Source organism: Leucoraja erinacea, chromosome 20 (assembly GCF_028641065.1).
Source record: "Leucoraja erinacea ecotype New England chromosome 20, Leri_hhj_1, whole genome shotgun sequence".
Lineage (NCBI taxonomy): Eukaryota > Metazoa > Chordata > Chondrichthyes > Rajiformes > Rajidae > Leucoraja > Leucoraja erinaceus.
In genome coordinates, this window is record NC_073396.1 from 4817933 (window position 1) to 4844438 (window position 26506).

General features: G+C 45.1%; 1 protein-coding gene across 1 annotated transcript in view; it reads left to right on the plus strand.

Annotated features, from left to right (window-relative positions):
- LOC129707108 (myosin-16-like) overlaps positions 1-26506 on the plus strand; it is a 62792-nt gene that overhangs the window by 30887 nt on the left and 5399 nt on the right. The window contains exons 20-35 of the mRNA XM_055651898.1: positions 90-226; positions 7640-7778; positions 9423-9659; positions 11526-11612; positions 13027-13172; positions 14445-14535; positions 14721-14777; positions 15840-15926; positions 17040-17285; positions 19170-19287; positions 20627-20754; positions 20835-21031; positions 21828-21960; positions 23148-23364; positions 24851-24987; positions 26203-26306. Coding sequence (XP_055507873.1) covers positions 90-226; positions 7640-7778; positions 9423-9659; positions 11526-11612; positions 13027-13172; positions 14445-14535; positions 14721-14777; positions 15840-15926; positions 17040-17285; positions 19170-19287; positions 20627-20754; positions 20835-21031; positions 21828-21960; positions 23148-23364; positions 24851-24987; positions 26203-26306 — 2261 coding nt within the window. The remainder of the gene's footprint in view (positions 1-89; positions 227-7639; positions 7779-9422; positions 9660-11525; positions 11613-13026; positions 13173-14444; positions 14536-14720; positions 14778-15839; positions 15927-17039; positions 17286-19169; positions 19288-20626; positions 20755-20834; positions 21032-21827; positions 21961-23147; positions 23365-24850; positions 24988-26202; positions 26307-26506) is intronic.

A 26506-nucleotide genomic window follows, 5' to 3' on the forward strand; every position in this document is an offset into this window, starting at 1 on the left:
TCCACCTCTGTTCCACCGTGCCGTCCGCTGTGTTGAGAAGACGTTTGTTTGAGTTTGAGTTTACATCTCTTGTATCTCGTGCTGAACAGGTGTTCTTCCGGGCCGGTGTCCTGGCCAAGCTGGAGGACTTCCGTGATGAGCGACTGGCAAAGATTCTCACAATGATCCAGTCCCGTTGCCGCGGGATGCTGATGCGAATAGAGTTCAAAAAGATGCTGGATAGAAGGTGGGTCTTCACGTTCAATACAGCTTTGATTATACACATCCTCCTCTATCTCAGACTTCCTTCCCTAACCCAGCGCACATTTCCCAATTCGCCACCTCCTCCTCAGTGCCGACATTGGACTTTGTACAATACAATACAATACAATACAATACCTTTATTTGTCATTTGAACCTCACATGAGGTTCAAACGAAATGTAGTTTCTGCAGCCATACAATAAAAGAACCAAAACACACACCAACACTATTCACATAAACATCCATCACAGTGGCTCTCCTCCTCACTGTGATGGAAGGCAAAGTTCTTGTCTCTCCCCTGCATTCCATTTCCCTCCCGAAGTCGAGGTCAAAGCCCCCGGCGGGCGCTAGTCCGCGGCAAATTAAGGCCGCGCCGGGCATTGTAGGGCCCCCCTCCAGGTCACTCTCAACCCCACAATTCGGGCGGGAGAAGTCGCCGCTGCCACTGCCGGTGCCCCGCAAAGCAGCCTCACACCGGGGATCCGCGAGCTCCCGGTGTCACCATCCACCGGAGCCGGGCCTGAGATAGATGTCTCGAGAACTATAACACAACAATGCTGAGAAACGATATGATGCACTCTATATCTTTCTCTATTGTTACTTGAGTTTGGCTTGATCATATTTGTGTATAATATTATCTGAGTTGATTGGATGGCACAGTGGGGCGCAGCAGTCATCCTATGGATGCGAAGGAAACGGCTAACTTTCTCGGAGGCCGAACGCGTAAAAAACCAAAGGGTTTCGCCGAAACGTTGCTTTTTCTTGCGCCCCTAATGGCTGCTGCTAGCCCGGCATGAGTTCTCCAGCTCATTTGTGCACGCAAGATAAATGTATGTTCATTTGAAGGGCATTTTCTTCGACAGTGGTCCTACATGGGGAAGATGCAGAATGTCAGTAATTAAATAAATTAAAGCTTGTTGCATTCGTTGTCTCGTACTGTAGCACTGACAATGCAATATATAAATTGCATCTGATCTGGATCTGAATCTTAATCTCAAATAAAATCCAAGGTCGCATGATTTTGTGATCTTGCCGTCCATCCGCGACAGTTTACATAATACATACGGCTAGTGTATATGGGTTATCTTTAGGACATTGTTCATCTCGGCACGTGGGGTCATACGCCGCCCCACACCAGGTGGCAAATTTGATTTTTAAGGGGGGGCTACTGTGAGCGCGACTCTGCGGAGGTCGGGGTCTAAATTTCCGATTTTTACTATTTTTGATTTTCCAATCAGGTAAACAATTAGTTCTAGGTTTCAGATTTACTTTTGAGTAACTGACTTTTTTGGGGAAAAAGTCGTTTATTGTGTAGTGAATTAGCATAATCACCTGCATCCCACTCGGCGTCTTCTATGCACGTCGCACCCAACTGAAGACGCGCCTGAGGTCATGGTAGAACCATTTTTTATAATTGAAAGCATATAAACATAGAAATATTAGGTGCACGAGTAGGCCTATCGGCCCTTCGACGCCTGCACGCGCCATTCATATTGATTTGCTGAATCATCCCACACTGCAGTATAGCCGTACCGCTGCTTCTCCTCCATACCCCCTGATTTCCCGCTATAGGGCCACAAGTGCGACACATGCTAACTATATGTCCTGTCCTTAAAATAAGGCCAATGAATTGGGCCCCTCTACGACCCTCTGTGCAGAGAGTTCCAGAGATTCTACACCTGCTGCTTCTGCGTGAAATACGTTCTATTCATCAATAGCTCTGGTTTGAAAGATTTCACACCTTTATACCTTAATCGCTGTGACTCAACCTTTCTGACTGCCTCAACATCGACAACATGCTTCCCTGCATCTAGGCGCTGTCCAACTTCGTCATTAAGGAGCCATGTTGCCCTTTTGAGCTTGTTTAACGCAGGTTAGGAATGAGAATAATTATATCTATCACGGGTCACATGGGGGGGAGGGGGGCATTGCAGGATTTTAGATGTGATAGGTGGGGGCGAATGGCGCAATAAAAAGGTAGATAGGGAACCGACTCGCTTTAGCTTCTTAGAGATACAAAGTGTCGATAGGCCCCTTCGGCCGCCACTCATGTCCACTTCTGACAAAACATCCCGCATTCAGCCTAGCTTCTATCGCTACCCTAGGAAGCAATCTTGCCAGAAGCAATTAACCCCTACAAACCATGAGAACGTCTTTGGTAGATGTTGGGTTAGTGAAACCCAGGGCAAACTGTCCCGAGCAAACGCCACCAGCGAGCACAGGACAACGTGCAAATCTCCGAGTACAAGACTAGCACCTCCTCGGTAGTCAGGATTCAACGCTGGTTCACTTGCGCTGTAAGGTCTAGCTATACATCCCCGCTTGCGCCACCTGTGCCGGCGCGCTTGCATTCATCAGAGGCATAACCTTGATCCATAGCTCATACAGAGATCCCGTGATTTCACAAGGAAATCTTCTTACCGTGTGAGACATTGTAGAATGGCAGGGGTTCATGGTGCACCCATTATTTCTCGCCAACGTTTATTTCTATTTACCTATTGCTATTCTTGTACAGTATGTTATGCGATTCCATATTCCTTCACACTTCTATCTATTAAATAATTTGTGTGCTTTACATAGTTTTAGGCATATCCGCAGCAACTCTATTAGACCGCAGTACAATGTAAATTCATTCCTAAAAAAAAAAAAAAGATACGCGGCAGTCCTGCTGCCAAGGTAGCAAACTGCATGTGAGGAGATAACTTGTCATCCTCCCTCCGACCCAAGCACGCAAGTGGTGGGGGAGTCCAGAACCCTGGGGCACTACAGTTTGAAGAATACGTATTACGTGCTGATTTAGACCTGGGAGCCGAGTGAGTGTGTGGGTAATATTCTTTCGCCGTCGAAGGGCGGTGAGGTCAGTACTCTCTCTTAATGCTTTTGCAAGAGAGCGCTATTATAGGAGCTGCTTAAAACTAGTGACGCAGGGATATGAGATGAGTAAGGCAGGAACGCGGGTGCTGATGGGATGATTACGCCTGTCAACAACCATTGGTATCGGTCAGGGGCTTCGTCCTATAGGTTTGTGCGAATGCACCATACTCTGCACACTATTGGTCTATTGGTCTATTTGTCAATGGTGTAGCCGATACGTTGGGATGTCATGTTGACACCATCATGACGTGCAATCGTTCCTAGGTATTAATAGTCTAATAACTGAACACTCCAAAGATGATGGGAACAGGTAATATATGATATTAATAAGGAGAGCAGGATATATTAAGCGTCATGTCTCTGGTGTTGCCATACCTTGCACGTTGCATAAGAAATATTCTTGTTTACACTATTTTTCAGCATCTGGCAATCGTGATAGGTATTCAACGCACAACCCCCAGTCACCATGTCGCGCTAAATGCGCCGGCACTCTCGGCTTCTGGGGCTTGGGTGATAACTGGTTACTAGCTAATGTTATAAGTATTCTAAAGGCTATGTTATTTGTTTTATCTTGTCTAGACGGTAATATGTATTTCATCGAGTTCTACGCAGAACTCCTGATAAGTAGAGCCCCAATTTGGCCAGGCATCATCCATGGCCGACCAAAGCACCCCACCATGTTCTTAAGATTAGTTCAATTGCTGCGATTATCCCCTCCACCACCTATCTCTAAGTGTCCGTAGCGACGCCTTGGCAATTAGTGAGACTAAAGGCTGGAGTAACATCCAGCCGTGCAAGGAGAACATGATAGGCTTGATGATCATGAGAGGTAAGGAGTAATCACAGAGGGGGGAGCTCAGTTAGGAGAGAGGTTTCTAAAGAATAGCTAGTTCTTTCCCGGCAGGCACGCATCAGACTGGAGAACATTCCTTCTCTCCCGGAGATGTCTGCGTCTCCTCCACCCGCGATTTACTTCCTAGCATTTGTGATCTACGCTATCCAACATGGATAGGCAAATTATCTTTGGATCGAGGGGGTCATCTGATTTACCTTTCCGCTCTGATTTATTCTCAAGGCAGCTTGATTCTCGTTTTTTGTGAGTGCCATTTGTACTCTCGCCTCGTTTCTGCAGTTCTCGGTCTACTGGAGTTCTGACCTTATAGCTCTATTCCCATATCTGATGCTGAAACATTAACTTTTTTTGCTCTTTCTTTTTATAAAATTTTTTTTAATTTTCATGTCTGTTTATCTAGCGTATTGTGGGATGTTTGTACTATTGTGATGTGTTGTCCCCGTTATGGCGAGGGTGGGTAGGGATAAGAGGTTTGGGGGGGGGGGGGGGAGGGTTGTATTATGCTATACTCGTTGGACTAATTATGTTGTGTCTGACTGATCACCACTCTCATTCATTTGTATTATGCAAATTGGCTGTCCAAGATCAAAATTCAATTAAAAAGATTTATAAGATAGAACCATGAACTCTGGGCTTTCTCATCCGTTCTGTTGCCTACCTGCTGAGTGCCTCACGGCTAATTTTTCTGTCTCTATTCTGCCCAAAGAGTCTCTGTTGGGCTGGTCGCACTTATAATGGAGTCTCCCATATAAGGCGTTAGGCCCAATCAACCCTCTTCAGCGTTAAAGCCTTAGCTTGAACGTGGCGCCGTCAGGGAGGCACTGAGCTGAGCTAGGAAAGAGGAGAGGCTTAAGCCGCAATGAATCAGACCGGCGACCTCCTTGGGGCGATCAAGGAACATCGCGGAAAGACAGCACACCTTCTTCTATCTAAAAAGAATGCACCGCTCCTTGCCAGTCCAGCTGTATAGTGATCAGTAATAACGCATAAGACACGCTATAATGGGATGGCAATACACAGATGTTACTTTACTAGTATACTAATTTCATAGTTAACTAGAACAGCAGATATACACAGGCGCAGCAGTAATTGAGGGTCTCTATTTGCTCATCATTCTATCATGGATGCTCTTATTTTTTCCATCTCAGATCCTCTCTCATTTATCTCCTCTCGTAACCGCGACGGCCGACTCAGACATCAGGGGGAGATGACTTTCAAGGAGAGAGTATGATGCTGGCAAGAAAATTGATAACGGCTCTTATCCCGGCAGAATTACGGTCTACATGTCGCGAACCAGCCCTGCATCGCCCATCACAGACGCTTAGAAGAGGCTCACCAACGACTCTTTGGTGACTGGGGATACCTAATCACGACCATAAAACAGGCGACACCCTGGCTACATGTCGCGGTGGAGGGGGGGGGTGGGGGTGTGGGTGGTGGGTTAAGCTGTATGGTCTAGTAGTTGCGCGCATTAGAGTTCGTAGCCTTGGTCTGGTGTGCACCGGCTGCATTTTCAACATTCTTTGAAAATTTTTGAGACCTGCTGCGACGATGACGGGTGCTCGTCATAGTTCGCCTATAAGAGTTGCACTAGGTGGTTGACAGGTCCTCTTTAAGGATGAGATGATTTAAGGGAATATGAAGAGAAGGCAGAGGGGATGATGGATTGTGGAGATCTAGCCAACCATCGATCACAATGATGGCGACGCTGGCTCAGAAGGGCCTGCCTCCTGTCTCTAGCATTTGTGCTATTGTCTTATAAGAAATCCAAGCCTTATCGTTTCTCGTGCCGCTGTAATATAGATACCATATGACTGTCGCCAATCCTGAGAGGGAGTAAGAGAGTAGGTTGCACCAGCCTGATTCCTGATGGCTAGGAGTATTCCTATGAAGAAAGACTGGATAGACTCGCTTGTACTCGGCTATAATTTTAGGAATATTGAGGGGGCGGTATTTTATAGAACTTATGTAAAATTCTTTAAGGGGCTTGGACAGGTTAGAATGCAGAGAAGATTTTTGCCGGCATATGTTGGGGAAAATCCACGACAAGGGGTCACAGTATTCAAAGATAAGGTGGGAAATCTTTTAGTACGCAAAGAGATAGAGTAACACCTTTCACATACAGTGAGTGGTTGAAGTCTCTGTGGAATATCTCCTCCACATAGAAGTAGTTGAGGCCAGTTCATTGGGCTTATATTTAAGAGGGGAGTTAGATGTGGCGGTTTCCTATGTGCTACAAGGGATGCAGGGTCGGGTATGTCGAGAAGAGAGTACAAGGATGACTGAGTTGGTGATTCATGTGTGATCACCATGGGTTCAATATTGAATCGGTGGTGCAGCTCGAAAGGGCCAAGGGGCTCTACATCCGGCACTCTTATATTTCTTCTATGTTCTATGTTTCTAATTCTCCTCTCTTTTTGCTGTTTCCATAAGGAACGAAGACTCAGATTTCGACCTGAGGACAGCGCTCACTCTAATGATGAAGACTAAGATCGGAAAAGGAAAACTCAGACTCAGCATATGAGTGGAGCGGCTGTGGAAGAAGAGGAAAACTCCACTACGGCATCTTTTATCGCATAAACGGCAAAAGGGAAGCAGGAGGATATCCGACCGAAACTCGACGCTCGGCTATGGAAAGCAACTCTTGTGAAAACCGAGATGAAAAGTGGCATGTAGTAGCGACTGGCTAGTATTTAGGTGTCACATATTGTATTCACCTTTAGAGAGTACAAGCATGGGAAACAGTAGCCTCTTTGGCCCTGCTCACGGAGTCCCTGTCTAACCCAGCAAGATACACGACGCCTGCTGTGGGCACCAGCATATCCTACACACAAGGGTACAATTATACCAAAATCCATTTAACCTACCAATCCTGCTGACCATGAAAATGTGCGAGGAGAGACTGGAGGAAGTCCAGGATGTTAAACCACGTGTCCACAGGGGCAATGTACAACTCCAGTACAGAGCAGGCACCGCGTATCGACGATCGGACCCAGTACTCTTACTCTGTCTCTATTGATACTATGCACTCGGCAAGATGGCTCCATATGCACGTACGCATCTGTGATCTGAGCTTTTTAAAATTCCTTTTTTCTTACAAGTGGCCGAGATGCCTTGTGTTTAGCCAGCCATTCATTGTATTTCATACATACTAGGGCACCGCGCCTTTACAGCCTGCTTCACATGCCATTCACTCTCCCTAGCTGCCTGGGTGAGGTCTGCCAAATCCTATACCGACTTTAATTAAAAAATAGTTCAATCCGGCTGTAGTGCGATTTCCTCAGATTAACTTCAGTTACTGGTAATAATCGAGGCAGTCTAAGAGGAGGTCTCTTCGAGGCAGTGTACATACAACACAATAAGACACTTGGACGTCTACATGGAATACGAAAGGTTTTAGAGGAGGATATTGGGGCGGTGGGAGCTACGCTTAGCATCACTGGCCTCTTGGTTGGGCATTAGATTCGTGTTGGTGCGCAAAGGGCCGTATCCGGTTGTGTGACATTAAGACATCTTCGTAATCATATCTTAAAGTTGACATCAAATACATCACCTTCTATGATATACTTATCCGTTACTTGCTGGTTACGGTTTCGGGCACCGCAAGCGACCGATGTAGCACAGCTGCAAGAACTTTGCAGACACAATACCGTTGAATCACTGTATTTCAGCTACGCTGTATTTGGGCTATGTACAGAATACAATGAATATGCCTTTTTGTTAAATATTCCCCTTTTTAAGATTGTCAGTATTCAGCTTCTGCAGCTGACTGCTGAAATGGCTAAGTGTTCGTACCGCATAAAAGCAACTGTAAAAGTCAATTGAGAGATAGTGAGTAAGCAAGGAAACAGCACTTGGGGCTGGGGCAAGTCTGAGAGAAAGGGTAATAAACTGGCTAATAAATGAGGAAGTAGTTCTTAGATCTTGGCGGCTAATTATCACCAGTGGCTCTGTGTAGCATGACTTGGAGCGACTTAAAAAAACGCACGCATTTACAATTATCAATCTGCTGGCAATGTTTGCTCAGTTGCATGTGCAGACGCGCACCAGACTGAGAGCACCCATTAGTTGTAAGCTGCGAGCTGAATCTGTGGAGTAACCAGCAGGAACTCTTTAGCTGCTCTTATTTCAGTACATGTTTCCGGACCTCCTGAGTTATCTCCAGCTGGGCATTGGTGTCATGTTCTGACATTGTAGACCAGGTGTGAGTGGGTATCCTGATGGCAGGAATCATTCTCCTGGTCCCTTCCTCTCTCCGACATTATGCAATGCCCATCGACTGCTCACACGATCCTCCAGCACGCGATTATATTTTGCTTGGCTTTAACGGGCCCAGACCACCAAAAGGGAATATTAACATACATCTTAAAACCTAATGAACCCAAACTATCCACAGCCTTCCCCGTCACGCACAAGATTAAGTGCGTCGATCAAATCCAATACAGACTTTAATTAAAAATAGTTCAAGTTCCCTCGATTCCTGTCAGATTACACTTCAGTTACTGGGTATATGAGCAGCAAGAGGAGGGTGTCGAGGCAGGTACAATAACAACACAAAAGACACTTGGACAGCTACATGGATAAGAAAGGTTTTGAGGGGATATGGGGCAGGTGGGACTAGCTTACATCATGCATCTTGGTTGGCATAGATGTGTTGGGCCGAAGGGCCTTTATCCGTGTTGTGTGACATTAAGACATTCGTAATCTTCTTTAAAGTTGACATAAATAACACACTCTATGTAATGATCTACCTTCATGTACGGTTTCCACCAGCCCAGTAGCACAGTTGCAAGAATTTGCAGACACTACGTTGAATCACTATTTTCAGCTACCTGTATTTGGCTATGTACATAATAACAGAATAGCCTTTTTTTTTTAAAATATTGCCCCTTTTTAAAAGATTGTAGTATTCAGCTTCCAGCTACGTGAAAACTAAAGTGTTCGTACAGCACAACTGTAGAAAGTCAATTGAGGATTAGTGAGAAGCAAGGGAAAGCAATTGGCTGCAAGTCGAGAGGAAGGGTAAAAAATGCAATAAATGAGGAAGTAGTTCAGATCTTGGCACTAATGATCACCAGTGGGACTTAAAAACCCCCCATTAATATCAATTGCTGCAATGTTTCTCAGTTGCATCAGACGCCACACAGACTGAGAGCACCCTTAGTTGTAACCAGAGCTGGAATTGTAGAGAACCAGCAGAACTCTTAGCCATATTTTCCAGACTTGTTTCCTGACCCACTGAGTTACTCCAGCACATTGTGTCATTTGTGACTTGTAACCAGTGTGAGGTGGGATCCTGATGCGAAACATCTCCTGTCCATTCCCTCCCCAGATGCTGCCCGACCTGCTCAGTTCCTCCAGCACCATTATATTTTGCTTGGCTGTAACTGCACTGACCACAACAGGGAAATTAACATGCATCTTAAAACCTAATGAACCCAAACTATCCAGCAGCCTTCCACCTTCCCACCACAAATAAGTGCTCGTTCTCAACCAGCAATAAGGCACAGGTCCTCCTGCATGCACGTTATTCAGCCGAGCTTACCCTTGCCCACCGTTGATGATCGGGTTATGTTACTCCATCAGGCTCTGGATGGCAAAGTGCGCTCCATGACCAATGACCTCAATCAGCGGGACGAAACCATCGCCAAACTGCAAAAGGAGAAGAGAGCCTTGGATGAGCTTCAGCAGGTTGGTATGACTCCGCAAAGCCTCTGAACTGACCGTATTAGTGGCCATTATCTGCGGCTTCCTCTTTGCACCATTTTAAGCGCAGAGTGATAACTTCAAAAAGTTTGTAATGGAACTAAATGGCTCTAATCGCGGATTGAATGTAAAATTTGAAATATTGTTAGTTCTTCAACATTGGCACCAGGGTTGAGATTAATGATAAATGGTAGATTGATGCTTCTTTCTGTTGATTATTCCGGGTATTTTAAAGGTGTGCAGAATGGTTAGTTTAGTTTTATTTATTATTGTCACATGTACCTAGGTAAAGTGAAAGGCTATAGTCAGCGGAAAGACTATACATATGTACATTCAAGCCGTCCACAGTGTGCAGATACAGGATAAAGGGAATAATGTGATTAACGTTCAGTGCAAGACAAAGTCCAGTCAAATCTGATCAAAGATAGTCGGAGGGTCTCCAATGAGGTAGATAGGTAATGAGGGCCATCTTGCAATGAAATGTGAGGTTATCCACTTTGGTGGCAAAAACAGGAAAGTAGACTATTATCTGAATGGTGGCCGATTAGGAAAAGGGGAGATGCAACGAGTCATGGTACACCAGTCATTGAAAGTAGGCAGCAGGCAGTGAAGAAAGCGAATGGTATGTTAGCATTCATAGCAAAATGATTTGAGTATAGGAAAGGCTACTGCAGTTGTACAGGGTCTTGGTGAGACCACACCTGGAGTTTTGCTCTCCTAATCTGAGGAAAGACATTCTTACCATAGAGGGAGTACAGAGAAGGTTCACCAGACTGATTCCTGGGATGGCAGGACTTTCATATGAAGAAAGACTGGATAGACTCGGCTTGTACTCGCTAGATTTTTGATCTTATAGAAACTTACAAAATTCTTAGGGGTTGGACAGGCTAGATGCTGGAAGATTGTTCCCAATGTTGGGGAAGTCCAGAACAAGGGGTCACAGTTTAAGGATAAGGGGGAAATCTTTTAGGACCGAGATGAGAAAAACATTTTTCACACTGAGTGGTGAATCTGTGGAATTCTCTGCCACAGAAGGTAGTTGAGGCCAGTTCATTGGCTATATTTAAGTTAGATGTGGCCCTTGTGACTAAAGGGATCAGGGGGTATGGAGAGAAGGCAGGTACAGGATACTGAGTTGGATGATCAGCCATGATCAAATTGAATGGCGGTGCCGGCTCGAAGGGCCGAATGGCGTACTCCTGCACCTATTTTCTATGTTTCTATAGTAGCTCAAGAGCTGGAGTAACTCAGCAGGTCAGGCAGCATCTCTGGAGGACACGGGTGTTTCGGGTTGGGTCTGCAGAAGAGACCCAACCCGAAACGTTGCCTATCGATGTCCTCAAGATTGTGCTGCCTGACCCGCTGAGTTACAGTACTCCAACACTTTGTGTTCTATCCACCTTTTAATTAGATTGTGTTTAACCGATACCTCTACTCCACCGACTCACCTTAGCTACTTACCATCAGACATGTTGAGTAACTCTACAAAACAAGTACTTGATTAAATCATTGAATTTATTTCTTTAAGGAAGAACTGCGGATGATGGAAAATTCGAAGGTAGACAAAAATGCTGGAGAAACTCAGCGGGTGAGGCAGCATCTATGGAGCGAAGGAATAGGTGACGTTTCGGGTCGAGACCCTTCCGGGTCTCGACCCGAAACGTCACCTATTCCTTCGCTCCATAGATGCTGCCTCACCCGCTGAGTTTCCGGAAGGATCTCGACCCGAAACGTCACCTATTCCTTCGCTCCATAAACGCTGCCTCACCCCTCTGCGTTTCTCCAGCTTTTTTGTCTCCCATTGAATTTATTTTCAACAAATAACAACTTAATCATGTTCTATAATTTCAGAAAACACTGGATGATCTTCAGTCTGAGGAAGATAAAGTCAACCATCTGACCAAAACCAACGCAAAACTCAACTCCCAGATTCAAGAGGTAAACTTGCGCACTGTATACTGAAGAAAGGTCTTGACCCGAAACGTTGCCTAGTTCCTTCGCTCCATAGATGCCGCCTCACCCGCTGAGTTTCTCCAGCATTTTTGTCTAGCTCAGAATATTCTGAAGATATTTACCCAAGAGCTGATGGTCGAAGCTTTTCATTTTTGTTTGTCATGTGGCTGTGTCACAAAATACTTTTACATTTTGCATGTAAAGATTAAATGTGTGCTTGGATTGCTGTAGATGTGTTTCAAAAGACGGGTAGTAAAAAAACTCAGTGTTGCAATTTGTGAATTATTCATTAAATCACAATAATAGTCAAGTAAATATTTTCAAATTTACTGCTCCACCGGTATGGATAAATGACTTTACATTTTAGAGATAGTCAAGTCAAGTCAAGTCAAGTCAAGTTTATTTGCCACATACAGTGTAGAACCAGGCCCTTTGTCCCACCGTGTCTGCGCCTACCATCAATCACCCCCTATCCCATACACCAGCCTACCCTACCCTACTCTACACACCAGGGACAATTTAAAATTCACAGAAGCCAATTAACCTAATAATCTGTACGTCTTCGGAGTGTGGGAGGAAACCAGAGCACCCGGAGAAAACCCACGCAGTCACGGGGAGAACGTACAAATTCCAGCACTGCACAGATTGTGTGATTTACCTGTTTGTCTGAGGGTGACATATGGGGCTGTCCCACTGTACGAGCTAATTCAAGAGTTCTCCCGAGTTTCCCCTGATTCGAACTCGGAGAATTACGGTAATAGCCGCTCTTGGGTACTCGGGGCTCTCGTGGGCGAATCTTCACGAGCTTACCGCGTTTCCCCGAGTACCTGCCGTTAGCGTTATGAGCCGCTAAGAGACGTCCCCGAGCTCCGACGTACCCGCATCGTACATTCTTTTTTAAAAAAAATTTTTTAAATATTTTATTTATTAGACGTAATGTACATTACAGTGATATAAGCCAAAAATAACAATACATTTCTTGTACCACTTCTTGTTTTAAACTTTAAAAATAAGGAAACTAGAGAGAGTAAGATAGGATAGTAAGCGCGTGAAAGAGTGATCAAGAAAGACCCGTAGAAACGTAAAACATGGATAGGAGATGAAAAGAAAATCAAAGAAAAAGACCACAAGCTTGATTTTAACTCGTGAGAGCTCTTGGGTAAACTGGTATAGTGGGACAGGCCTTTAGGGGTCAGGATTGAACTGGGGTCCCTGGCGCTGTGAGGCAGCAACTCTACCACTGCGCCACTGTGCTGCTGCCAAGAATGCCTCCCAGAAGCTTGGCATTTAGTCTCCCATGATATTGTGAAGAGGTACCGTTATCCCTCCAACAGTGGTTAAGGTAGACTTCACAGGTAAATGTAGTCTAATGTTTGACAATTGTTTCAATACATGCCAGCTGGAAGATAACTGGAGCCAGGAGAAGAAGATCAGGACTGAGGTGGAGAAAGCTCGGCGAAAGGCTGAGGGAGATCTGAAGATGACAATTGAAAACCTGAATGAGATGGAAAGACTAAAGCTGGACCTGGAGGAAATTCTGAAGAAGTAAGTGACTTATTTTTCAGTAATCTGTATTTATCCTGGCATCTCTTATAAAGGTCCAGGGTCAACTTTTTAATTGATAACATTTTCGTTGGGTGCCTTGGAACAATTTACTCTATTTAAGCTACTGTAGAAATGCAAGCTGATCCAGGAGTTGAAGTCTTCACTGTTTATATAAAGAGTTAATCATTTTGAAATGACAAATTGGAGAAAATTGCTCATCGCCCTCATTCTGAATGAGGAATGACGAGTATTTTTTATTGCAGTCCCGGGAATATATTTAACCGGGGAAATTATATTATGTGAATAGTGACACACCCCCATTCCACAATATTGTGGAAGTAATGATGAATGGGGGTGTGTCATTTTAAAGACCTTAGTTCTTATAAATAATCCACAGATTTGACTCTAGGCTGTCTTCTTGAGAAGTAAAGACCATTAGAATGTAAAATACACAAAGGAGAGAGATTCAGGCAACACTTGCAAGTGTACCAGCCGATCCCCAAATTCATTGCTCCTGTCAGTCCATATTCCTATAACTTTTTTGAAATTTTAACTTAACTGTAGTTGCAAAGTCTGGTTTTATGAGAAATGTTTAAAAAAAAACCTATTTCATTGAGTCATTTAAAACTATTTCATTGTTAGTTAGAGCTCTAGGGGCTAGTGAGATCAAGGGATATGGGGAGAAGGCAGGCACGGGTTATTGATTGGGGACTATCAGCCATGATCGCAATGAATGGCGGTGCTGGCTCGAAGGGCTGAATGGCCTCCTCCCGCACCTATTTTCTATGTTTCTATACAACTCGCTAAACATGCTCTTTGGCCCAACTGACCCATGCCGACTAAGATGGCCCATCTAAGCTAGTCCTATCTGCCCATGCCTGGCCCATATCCCTCTAAACCTTTCCTGTCCATGTTCCAACTTAGTGTCATAGAGCATGGAAACAGGTCCTTCAGCCCAACTCGCCCATGCTGGCCATAATGCCCCATCTACACGAGTCCCACCTGCCTATGTTTGACCCATATCCTTTCCGATCCACCTACATGTCCAAATGTCTTTTAAATGTCGTTCAGGGCTCGTGGTTGACGTGGACTCGGTGGGCCAAAGAGCCTATTACCAAGCTGTATCTCTGAAACTAAACCATAACTGAAACTAAACGAAATAATCAGGTCATTTGGTCTTCTCCGTCAAATTTTTGTTTACCTGAACCGCTGACATTATTTCATCAACAATGGTTTGCACTGTGACCTGAAACTAATTTTTGATTTTTGAAGGAGGGACATGGAGATTAATTTATTGACCTCCAAGTTGGAAGATGAACAATCTCTGAACACCACGTTACATAGGAAGCTGAAAGAGCATCAGGTATGGAGAGGACTAATCTGATAAAGGCCATCACAACATGGTCTATTCTTGCCAATAACCAACTGATGGAGATACATTTTGGAGCACATTGAAACAATGCAATGCATGTAAAATTGGCCAATGACTCAAAGCCAGAATGTAAGGTTGGGACCATTAAACATTAATGCATGTGTTTCTGTTTGTAGTCTCGAATTGAAGAGCTGGAAGAGGAACTTGAGGGCGAACGGGCGATGAGAGCCAAGGTAAAACTACGTCGATTGCTGCTTCGTGCAAAAATCTCTCATGATACGGCCAACCAGTCTGTAACAGTTTTGCTTATTTAAGAGATACAGCACTGAAACAGCGAGTCCTCACGGCCATCCATCACCCGTTCACACTAGTTCTGTGTTGACCCACATTCTCATCCACTCCCTGCCACGCTGGGGCCAATTAACCGACAAACCCGCACGTCTGTGGGATGTGGGAGGAATCTGGAGCACCCGGAGGAAACCCACGCGGTCACTGTGTAAACGTGCAAACTCCACGCAGACAGCACCTGAGGTCAGGATTGAACCTGGTTCTCTGGCACTGTGAGGCAGCTGTGCTGCCCAAATCTTGCCCATAGTGACACTTCATTAATCATTAACACCTTTGCCAGGGTACATTAAAAACGTGTTTTTCTCATTATCTTAATGCCTAATAGCTCGGCCACATGCCGACCATGGCTCAAACAGTGAAGAACCAAATAGAAATGTTAAAGGTGGGGTAAAGGGATATATCATGCCGTATCTCGGTGCAGAGGTCATGGGGTCAAGCCCTTTAACGGGGAGATGCTGGAGCAAAGGTCTTGACGCAAACTGGTGAGATGGGATGTGAGAAAGAGAAAAACATTTGGGAATGCGATCACCATCAATGGCCTCATGAACCAGCGTCCTAATAATCTACCATCTCCTCCATGGAGTTAGAAGAATCCTACTCTGAAGACCGCCACCATAGCCATGCTTCTTGCTTCAGCATTTGCCCTCCCCATCATCTTGCACCACGTGGCTTCCAGCTCCGTTTCCACACCTCCCAGTTTGGACCCAACTAGGATTTCAGGTACCCAGTCTGAAGAAGGGTCTCGACACAAAACATCACTGATCCAGGTTCTCCAAAGATGCTGCCTGACTCACTAAACTACTCCAGCACTTGGTGTCTTTGCCCATCAAACCGCCCTTGGTGGCCGTGGCAGCAAATAATATCTGATAACAGCTGGGATCGTCTTTACTGTTCTTGTTTTAAGTGGTTGTGCTTGGTTTCAAATGTCGTTCGTCCAATCCATGCAGGTCGAGAAGCAGAGAGCTGAGTATGCCCGTGACTTGGAGGAACTCAGTGACAGACTGGAAGAAGCTGGAGGGGCTACAGTATCTCAGGTAACTTCAGGGGCAAGTGGAGGGATTTCAATCCGAGTGCTTTTATCAACGTGTCTGCATGTACGTTTATCTTCAATTGGAGCAGGGAAGAGTTGTTTACTTTAGATTGGTTTAGAGATACAGCACGGAAACAGGCCCTTCGGCCCACTAATTCCACACGGTGACCAGCAATCACCCCGTACATTCGTTCTATCCTACACATTGGGGACATTTTACAGAAGCCAATTAACCTACGAACCCGCATGCCTTCTGAATATGGGAGGAAACCGGAGCACCCGGAGAAAACCCACACGGCCACAGGGAGAACATGCAAACTCTGCACAGGCATCGCCTAAAGTCAGGATCGAACACGGGTTTCTGGCGCATTGAGGCAGCAATTCTACCGCTGTGCACGCCACTGTGCCGCCCAGTTGCCGTATCCCTGCTTCACCCCTTCTCCACCCTCACGTTGAAAAGACCCAGAAGGGAGGCAGCATCCTGAGATGTTGCTGTCGGTTTGGTTATATGTATTGTCATATGTATTGAGGTACAGGGAAAAGCTTTTGTTTGCATGCGGTCCAATCTGCGGATAGAGTATACATCAATACAATCGTGGCTTGCACAGATACAGGATAAAGGGAACAACATTAACATATTAACAGGGATTAACATATGGAGAGAAGGCAGGCACAGGATACTGAGTTGGATGATCAGCCATGATCATATTGAATGGCGGTGCAGGTTCGAAGGGCCGAATGGCCTACTCCTGCACCTATTTTCCATGTTTCTATTTAGTGCAAGATAAAGTCCACTTATCCGATTAAACTTAGCTCAAAGGCCTCCACACCCGTCAGTGGCAATGAATTCCACAGATTCACCACCCAGATTAGATCATCCATGATTGAATAGCAGAGTAGACTCGATGGGCTGAATGGCCTAATTCTGCTCCTAGGAGTTATGAATTTATGAACCCTCTGGCTAAAGAAACTGGTCCTCACACTTTAAAATTATTTGCAAATTCTTCAGGTTGTTCAGCAAAAGAAGGCGTGTTTTTTGGGGGGGGGTGGTAAGGTGCAGACAATGCCTTCTCTTGCGAGTGTTGTGGTAATCACATTGTTCCCACTGTCCCCACAGATTGAGATGAACAAGAAGCGGGAAACAGAACTGCTGAAGCTGCGACGGGAGCTGGAAGAGTCCGCGCTGCAGGCTGAGGCCACCGCCGCGGCGCTCAGGAAGAAGCAAACCGACTCCTTGGCTGAGCTGACGGAGCACATCGAGAACCTGCAGAGGGTCAAGGGCAAACTGGAGAAGGACAAGCAGGTCATGAAATCCGAGATCGATGATCTCAGCGGCAACGCCGAGGCCCTGCAGAAAGCCAAGGTGAATGGGCCAAAAAGCACCGTGAAAAATAACCTAAATCTAACCCTGGGTGGACAAAAATGCTGAAGAAACGCAGCGGGTGAGGCAGCATCCATAGAGCGAAAGGAAATAGGCGACGTTTCGGGTCGAGACCCTTCTTCAACTAGACAATTTACAATTTTTACCAAAGCCAATTAACTTACAAAACTGTACGTATCTGGAGTGTGGGAGGAAACCTGTGCACCTGGAAAAAAACCCACGCAGTCCCGGGGAGAAAGTACAAACTCCCCCCACACAGCACCCGTAGTCAGGGGCGAACTCAGGTCTCTGGTGCTCTAAGGCAGATGGGTCTCGACCCGAAATGTTGCCTATTTGAAGAAGGGTCTCGACCCGAAACGTCGCCTATTTCCTTCGCTCTATAGATGCTGCCTCACTCGCTGAGTTTCTCCAGCATTTTTGTCTACCTTCGATTTTCCAGCATCTATAGTACCTTCTTAAACATTTAATCTAACCCTGACTCGCCGCAATGGTTTGCTAAAGCTAAAAGCAGTGTAGGGAGTCAACATGATTTTCAGCATTCTCAATGATACCTCAAGATGCTAAGCACCAAGTTGGGTCTAAAGAAGGGTCCAGACCCAAAATGTCGCCTCTCCATTCTTTCCACAGGTGCTGTGGACCCTTTATAAAACAATGTTTTACTAAGGGATAAAGGTTGTTCGGCACGGACTTGTAGGGCCGAGATGGCCTGTTTCCGTGCTGTAATTGTTATATGGTTAATGTATGTTTTGCTCAAGATTCCAGCATCTGCAGTTCCTTACATCATCAAGTTTGATCTGATATGCCACTTGGTACTAAATTATCAATCATAGTTCAGAGAATTTCCCGGCAATATTGAGTTTATTTGGAAATACAGTGCAGAAATAGACCCTTCAGCCCACCGAGTCCGTGCTGACCAGCGATCCACCCTCCCGGCACACTAGCATTATACTACAGACTAGACAATTTACAATTTTTACCAAAGCCAATTAACCTACAAACCTGTACGTATCTGGAGTGTGGGAAGAAACCTGCGCACCTGGAATAAACCCACGCAGTCACGGGGAGAACGTACAAACTCCATCCACACAGCACCCATCGTCAGGGGCAAACTCGGGTCTCTGGTCCTCTAAGGCATAAACTCTACCGCTGCAACTTCATGCCGCCCCTGAACTGAGTAATGTCTTATAAGTGGCATAGATATTATTCTTTCTAGTATTGGTTTTACACATTGAAAACGCAATGTACAAAGAACTTTACATCTCGCTCTGATGCAACTCCCTCTAGCATTGATGTTTGATCATTTTGCAATCTTCATCTCCACGGAAAGATATGTCCAGGAGGTGCAGGTGTGAAATTAACTGCAACTTTAAGGGTCTTTCATCCAGATTCAGGGAAGTTCCACACAATTTCAGGCAGTCTCCAGATCATGTACACATTGATAGAGCTGAAATAAACAGCCTCTCTTTTCCTCTCTCTCTCTTTCCCTCGCATCCTCTACCCCTCTCTGTCCCGCTAGCCCTCTCTCCTTTTACCCCTCCCCTTCTCTCCTTCTACCCCTCCTTCCCTCTCATCCCAACTCCCTTCCTCTCTCTCTCTCTCTCTCTCCCTCTCACTATTTCCCTTTCTCCCTCTACCCCTCTCTACCCCTTTGTCCCGCAAGCCCTCTCTCCCTTTACCCCTCTCCTTCTCTCCTTCTACCCCCTCCTTCACTCTCTCCCTCTCACCCCAACTCCCTTCCTCTCTCCCTCTCCCTTTCCCTCTCCCTCTCTCTGATCCTGAGCATACTGGTTGTGCTATTTTCTTTGTTCTACTAAATGGTAAAAGCCTTTTCCATGATAAATGATCATTTTACTCTTGTGTGGGCAGCTTGGTGCAGACATGCATGTTCGAAAGCTGGAAGACAACTTAACAGAGGCCATTGCCAAGTATTCCGAAATGGAAAGAAACATGAGTGAAGTTAATACGGTGAAGACCAGGTTATCAGGTATCACATAACCTGCCACTCCTCCCTACACCTGAAACTGTTGCGGTCATAAAAGTTTACAAAGCAGAAAATAACTTCCCTTAATTAATATTCTTCATGAATTAAGAATCAAATCTTAATGTGCCACCGATCAGAATTAGTTGAACTTTCGCACTTGCTATAACGCTTTGATTTGAAACCAGTTTCATTGACCTTAAAGAAAAAAACCATCTGTAAAATATAAGCAATATCTTTTTAATAAAATGCAATTTATCCTTCTCCATTTATCCAGTGCTCGGAATGAAATGTATTTATGATTTATTTTCTGTAATCTAGTTTCGTATTTCTTTTACCTTGGGCTGATGTCCAATTTGGCTCTGGTCTGTTGGTCTGCTACACTGTCCCTTTGTCTGCAGAGAGTGCCTTCATGTTGAGCCACCCTGTCCCGACATTGCTAGACCTGCTGGATTCTATTCACCTAGTTTTCCTAGTTAAAAGTACAATATAGAGCCAGAGATACTTCTGAAATACTTTGTATCATGAAACATGTTCATTCAAGTACACGGATAGGACAAGTTTAGATATGGGATAAACGCAGGCAGGTGGGACTAGTGTAGATGGGACATGTTGGTTGTTGTGGGCAAGTAGAGCTGATGAGCCTGTTTCCATGCTGTATGACTCTATGACCTGAAGAGACTATTGTATAGGCATGTGGACATGCCGGGGATGGAGGGATATGGATTATATCCAGGTATCTAAACGTTGGTCTTGGCATCATGTTCGGCACAGACTTTGTGGACCAAAGGGCCTGTTCTTGTGCTGTACTGTGTTCCTAAATGCCACTATGGCATCTGCCTTCACCACCGCCCGTTACATTGTACAGGAAACTCCGTGAAGGTTCAATACACTTTTCCCTGCAGGTGTTGCCAATGGTAACTTGGAACCTTAAGTAAATGCAGAAAGGAAACAGTGAAGGAAGTGAGTAAGTTTATTGGCAAAGCATTCAATACAAGGAATTTGCCTTGTTGCTCCACCCACAAGTAATAACATGACATACAGTGACAGTTACGAATGACTCAGAAAACACTAAACATTAATAATAATAAAACATTAATGATAAGACACCATTGATCAAGCATGTGGACCAACAAAATACCAGATCAAAGGGAGGCTACAGGTTTTTGGCTGTTGAGTAGAGCAACTACTCGTGGATAAAAACTGTTTTTATGTCTGGCTGTGGCAGCTTTGAAAATCCGGAGTCGCCTTCCAGAGGGAAGTGATTCAAAGAGTTTGTGGCCAGTGAACATAATTGACAGCTATAGTTTGCTGACCTTTTATTCTCTCTTTCTTTCTTGACCAGCGGAGAACAGCGAGTTGAGTCGTGAACATGAGGAAGCCCAGAGTAAACTGAACCAGCTGATCAGGACCAAAGTTACCCTCAGTACACAAGTTGAAGACCTCAAGAGGCAGCTAGAAGAAGAGTCACGGGTGAGGCTTGTTTTATTTTGTGTGGTTGCATGTTTGGTTGGATGGAGCGCCGCATGGTAAATGCCATTTCCAATCTTCAGTCCAGAAGCGGAGCAGTGGTGGGTCTCGCCAACGCCAAGCATGACATGGACCTGACAAAGGAACAACTGGAGGAAGAGCAAGCGAGCAAAGCTGAACTGCAGCGACTGGTCTCCAAGCTAAACAGCGAAGTGACAACATGGAGGACCAAGTATGAGACCGATGCCATTCAGAAGACAGAGGAACTGGAAGAGACAAAGTGAGTCATTCTTCTTGTCCAGAACAAGGGGTCACAGTTTAAGGATAAGGGGGAAGGAAGTCTTTCAGGACCGAGATGAGAAAAAAAAAATTCACACACAGAGAGGTGAATCTGTGGAATTCTCTGCCACAGAGGCCAGTTCATTGGCTATATTTAAGAGGGAGTTAGATGTGGCCCATGTGGCTAAAGGGATCAGGGGGTATAGAGAGACGGCAGGTACAAGATACTGAGTTGGATGATCAGCCATGATCATATTGAATGGCGGTGCAGGCTCGAAGGGCTGAATGGCCTACTCCTGCACCTATTTTCTATGTTTCTTTAAGTGAGTAACTGATTGATTAAAGTCCACAGCCATTGTTACAGAGCTTTCCCAGAACATTTCCTGGGAAAAGTGTTCCCGGGATACAGCACCTCATATTTCGCTTGGGCATCTTACAACCCAGCGGTATGAATATTGATTTCTCTAATTTCAAGTAACCCTTGCATCCCCCTCTTTATGGCCCATTGAGTCCACGCCGACCAACAATCATCCTGTACACTAGCACTTTCCCACACACAAGGGACACTTTACAGAAGCCAATTGGCCAACAAACCTGTACGTCTTTGGAAAGTGGGAGTAAACTGGATCAGTCGGCGAAAACCTACAAAGGGAGGACGTACAAATTCCGTACAGACAACACCCGTAGTCAGGATCAAACCCGGGTCTCCGGCGTCGTAAGGCAGCAACTGTACAGCTGCGCCACCGTGTTGCCCTCTATCTCTGCGCGAACATCTTACACCACCTTCTGGTTAACAGGAGGAAGCTGGCCGCTCGGTTGCAGGAGGCTGAAGAAGCTGCTGAGGCTGCACAAGCCCGGGCAGCCAGCCTGGAGAAGTCCAAGCAGAGACTCACTGGAGAGGTGGAAGACTTATCCATTGAGCTGGAAAAGGTAATGAGACATTGGCTGCTGCTCGTCCTTGATATATATATATATACACCATATAACCATGTAACAATTGCAGCATGGAAACAGGCCATCTCGGACCTACAAGTCCGTGCCGAATACTTACTCTCACCTAGTCCCATCTACCTGCACTCAGACCATAACCCCCCATTCCTTTCCCGTCCATATACATATCCAATTTATTTTTAAATGATAAAATCGAACCTGCCTCCACCACTTCCACTGGGAGCTCATTCCACACAGCTACCACTCTCTGAGTAAAGAAGTTCCCCCTCATATACGGTGAAAAATGCAATTGATTCCTTCTGCCCAACAGATTAAATACAGATCACCTTAGATTGATTAGTTGGAAGGTACAGCATGGAAACAGGCCCTACAGCCCACCGACCATCGATCACCCGTTCACACTAGTTCTCTGTTATCCCACTTTCCCATCCACTCCCTGCACACCGGGAACAATTAACTAACAAACCCGCGGGCCTTTGGGATGTGGGAGGAAACCTGAGCACCCAAAGGAAACCCACCTGGTCACAGAGAGAACGTGCAAACTCCACACAGATGGCACCCGAGGTCGGGATTGAATCCGGGTCTCTGGCGTTGTGAGGCAGCAGCTCTACCCGCTGCGCCGCCATGCAGATCCGGTGGCTCCCGGAGTGAAATATTTTATTACCAGGAAAAAAAACCAAAAAGGCCATTTAATCAGTGTTAAAAAAAACCCACAAAAAGACATTTTAAAAAGGTATGTATTTTTGATTTTCATTAAATAATAACGCAAATAATCGAGAATTGTTTTGCAAAAAGATCTCTTGATTGAGTGGCCTGTTTGGAGGTTATATGGAAAAATCTCCAGGAGTATATCAAATCAGAATCAACACCTTCACAAGGTCACACACAATGGGTTCACCGACTCAAGACATAAGGCAGAGGAGCAGTATTAGGCCATTTGGCCCATCGAGTCTGCTTGTGGCTGATCCATTTGCCCCTCTCAACCCCATTCTCCTGCCTTCTCCATGTAACCTCAAGTGCTTAGCCACGAGTTAAATGGCCCTCCAGTTTCAACCAATGCACTCAGGATGTAAATTTGAACATGTTCAGATGAAATAGAAGCCCTATTTCTCAGGATATTTCTGCAGGGGGGTGTAACAAGTGCCCTCTTTTCTGATTATTCTCAGTCAAACGCTGCTGCAGCTCTTCTGGACAAGAAGCAACGATCCTTTGACAAAATGCTGTCAGAATGGCAGCAGAAATATGAAGAAATACAGGTTGAACTGGACAGCTCGCAGAAGGAATGCCGGAGCTACGTGACGGAAGTCTTCAAACTGAAGACAAGCTACGAGGAGATTATTGAGCACCTCGAGGTTGTGAAGAAAGATAATAAAAATCTTCAAGGTAATTGTTTCAAGGCAACCGTCTCATGGCAGAGAATAGCAAGCCAATGTTTCGATCTGCTTTAAATGAACACATTTCAATTGGAACAAACTAGATGTTGCAATTCAATTCAATTCAATTCAACTTTAATGTCATCGCACAGATACAAGTATCAGTACAACGCGCATCAGACCGTAGTACATACATCGAGAAAAGCACAAGAAAACAGAGACAGATACACACACACACACACACATGGGGACACACACACATCGTCACTCCGACACACAGTGTGACATAGAACACACATCCACACACACCTGAGGCTCCTGTACCACCTCCCTGATGGGAGGAGGGCAAACAGTCCATGGTTGGGGTGTGAGGGGTCTTTGATGATCTTCCCAGCCCGTCTCAGAACCTTCGCTTTCCCTAGATACAATGTAACGCACGCACACACATCTCGCACACACACATGCACTAGCATGTGCACACATACACACAAATGCACGCTTGCATGCAATTAAATCATTATATAACCTCAGATAGAAGGATAGATGATTGGTGATGGGTGTTTAAAAACGCACACTTCCAGATCCAGACAGTTTCTTCCCAACTGAACCACCCAACCACATCTAGAGAGCAGACGAATTGTGTAAGAAGGAACTGCAGATGCTGGTTTAAACCGAAGATAGACACAAAAAACCGGAGCAACTCATGGGGTCAGGCAGCATCTCTGGAGAGAAGGAATGGGTGACGTTTCAGGTTGAGACCCTTCTTCAGACCCTTCAGGAGAACAGTCCTGAACTACTATCTATCTCATTGGAGTCCCTCGGAATATCTTTGATCGGATTTTGCTGGCATTATCTTGCACTAAATGTTATTCAAGTTATTCCCGTTATCATGTATTGATACACTGTGAATGGCTCGATTGTAATCATGTACTGTCTGACCATCTTTCAATTGTCTGACCATCCTTATTATCTAATCATCTTTCCGCCGACTAGTTAGCACGCAACAAACGCTTTTCACTGTACCTCGGCACACGTGACAATAAACTAAACTCAACTCAACCCACTGAGGTCCTCCAGCACTTTTGAGTGTTGCTCAAGATTTCAGCATCTGCAGTTCCGAGTGTCTCGATGAAATTAGAGTTTGATTCAGTTTAGGAAACTAGGCACAAATAATGGGGTGCTCGACACTCAGATACATCAGTGCTCTGTCCCGTTCAATAAAGCTTTAGAAAGGAGAGGACGTCTGAATTGCCCTGTTGCTGACAGATGTTTCCAAAATGGAGACACATGAGCTGCAGATGTTGGAATCTTGAGGAAAACATAAAGGAGGAACTCCACGGGTCAGGCAGCGTCTGTAGAGGTAAATGGGCAGACAATGTTTCGGTTGGAATCCTTCATTGGATATATGTCCAAAGGCCTGATCTCACCTGCGGTTATCGTGATACAAATGGTCATTGGACTCTGATTTCACTGTATAATTTGGTGTGATCCTTCAGAAGAGATTAAGGAGCTGGTCGATCAGCTGTCAGAAGGTGGCAAGAGTGTGCACGAGCTGATGAAATTAAGGAAGAAGCTAGAAATTGAAAAGGATGAACTGCAACTGGCTCTGGAAGAGGCTGAAAGTTTGCTGGAGGTAATGAAGTTTGATTCAGTGAATGGCTCTCAGAGTAAGCGCCTGATTTATCATAAAGATGTGAACTGCATGGCATGGAATCATTATCTCTGTGACGTAAGTTTCACAACTGACCAAGACAAGGCAAACACTCAGTGTAGCTTTCACGTTGTGATTTAATTCATTTTAAGCCAAGTGCATGCGGACGGCTCGATTATAATCATGTCTCATCTTTCCTCTGACTTTATTTTTATTCGTATGGCTGTATGGTAAACCAAATTTCACTGTATCAATTGGTGCATGTGACAATAAATGTGAACTTGAACTTGAACTTGGTTAGCGCACAACGAAAAAGCTTTTCACCTTACACATGACAATAAACTAAACTAAACGTTCTCCAGAGATTTGATTCAATTTATTGTCATTGCACTTTTCAGTGCAACGAAATGGTTTAGCCTGCAGTCATAACATAGAATAAATAACAAACACTCAACACAGTTTAAGTCCCAAAGTCATTGTCTCTTCCCTCCTTGCTCTCCCTCTGCGCTGAGGCAATCCAAGCCTCCGATGTTGTGACCCCGCCGGGTGATGGTAGGTAAGTCCCGCGGCGGAATCCGTGCTCCGCAAGCGGGCCGGTTCAAATTCCGCGGCCCGGGGCGGTGCTGCCTGACCCACACTTTGTGTCCTTTTATGTAAACCAGCATCTCCAGTTCCTTGTCTCTGCAGGCAACATTGTTCCTGTTCCTTGTTGCTGCATGCAACAATGTTCCTGTTCCTCGTTGCTGCATGCAACAATGTCCCTGTTCCTTGCTGCTGCATGCAACAGCTATGTCCCTGTGATTTTGCTTTGCATTCACACTGTGATCATAACCTAAATCACATATCACTAATTCTGAGTCCAGTATCAGAATCTCATGGAATTGCTCAGACAGGACTAGCATGGTGACAATGAGCTGAAGGGCCACCTTCTGTTGCAGTAAATACGTACATTATCTGCTTTGTGTGAGGAACAGTCTTTAATTCTTCTTTTAATAAGAGGATTTTGCTGGAGAGCTACAAAGTTCACATGAAGAACATCTCTGAAATCTTTACATTTCTAGTTTTATATTTTTATTTGTTTCTTTTTGGGAGTTTCCTTTTAACATTTTTTTTATATTCGTATGTCCTGCATTTAAGATAATGCATGACCAGTTTGTACTTTATTGAATGGACTTATTTTGTTTTCTTTACCTGTAGACAGAGGAGGCTAAGTTGGTTCGGGTTCAACTGGAACTGGCACAGGTGAAGGCAGATATCGAGAGGAGAATCCATGAAAAGGAAGAGGAATTCGAAACCACCAGGTATGCAGGATTATAAGATTATTTTAAATGTATCCATTTTATTAAGTACGCCTTAGGTAGAGTCCTGCACCAATTACGCAATACATGTCTCAACTCAAATTAACCATTGCTTAATGTCATGGGCAGCACAGTGGCGCAGCTGGCAGAGCTGCTGCATCACAGCGCCAGGGGGCTCTCTGTGTAGAGTTTGCACGTTCTCG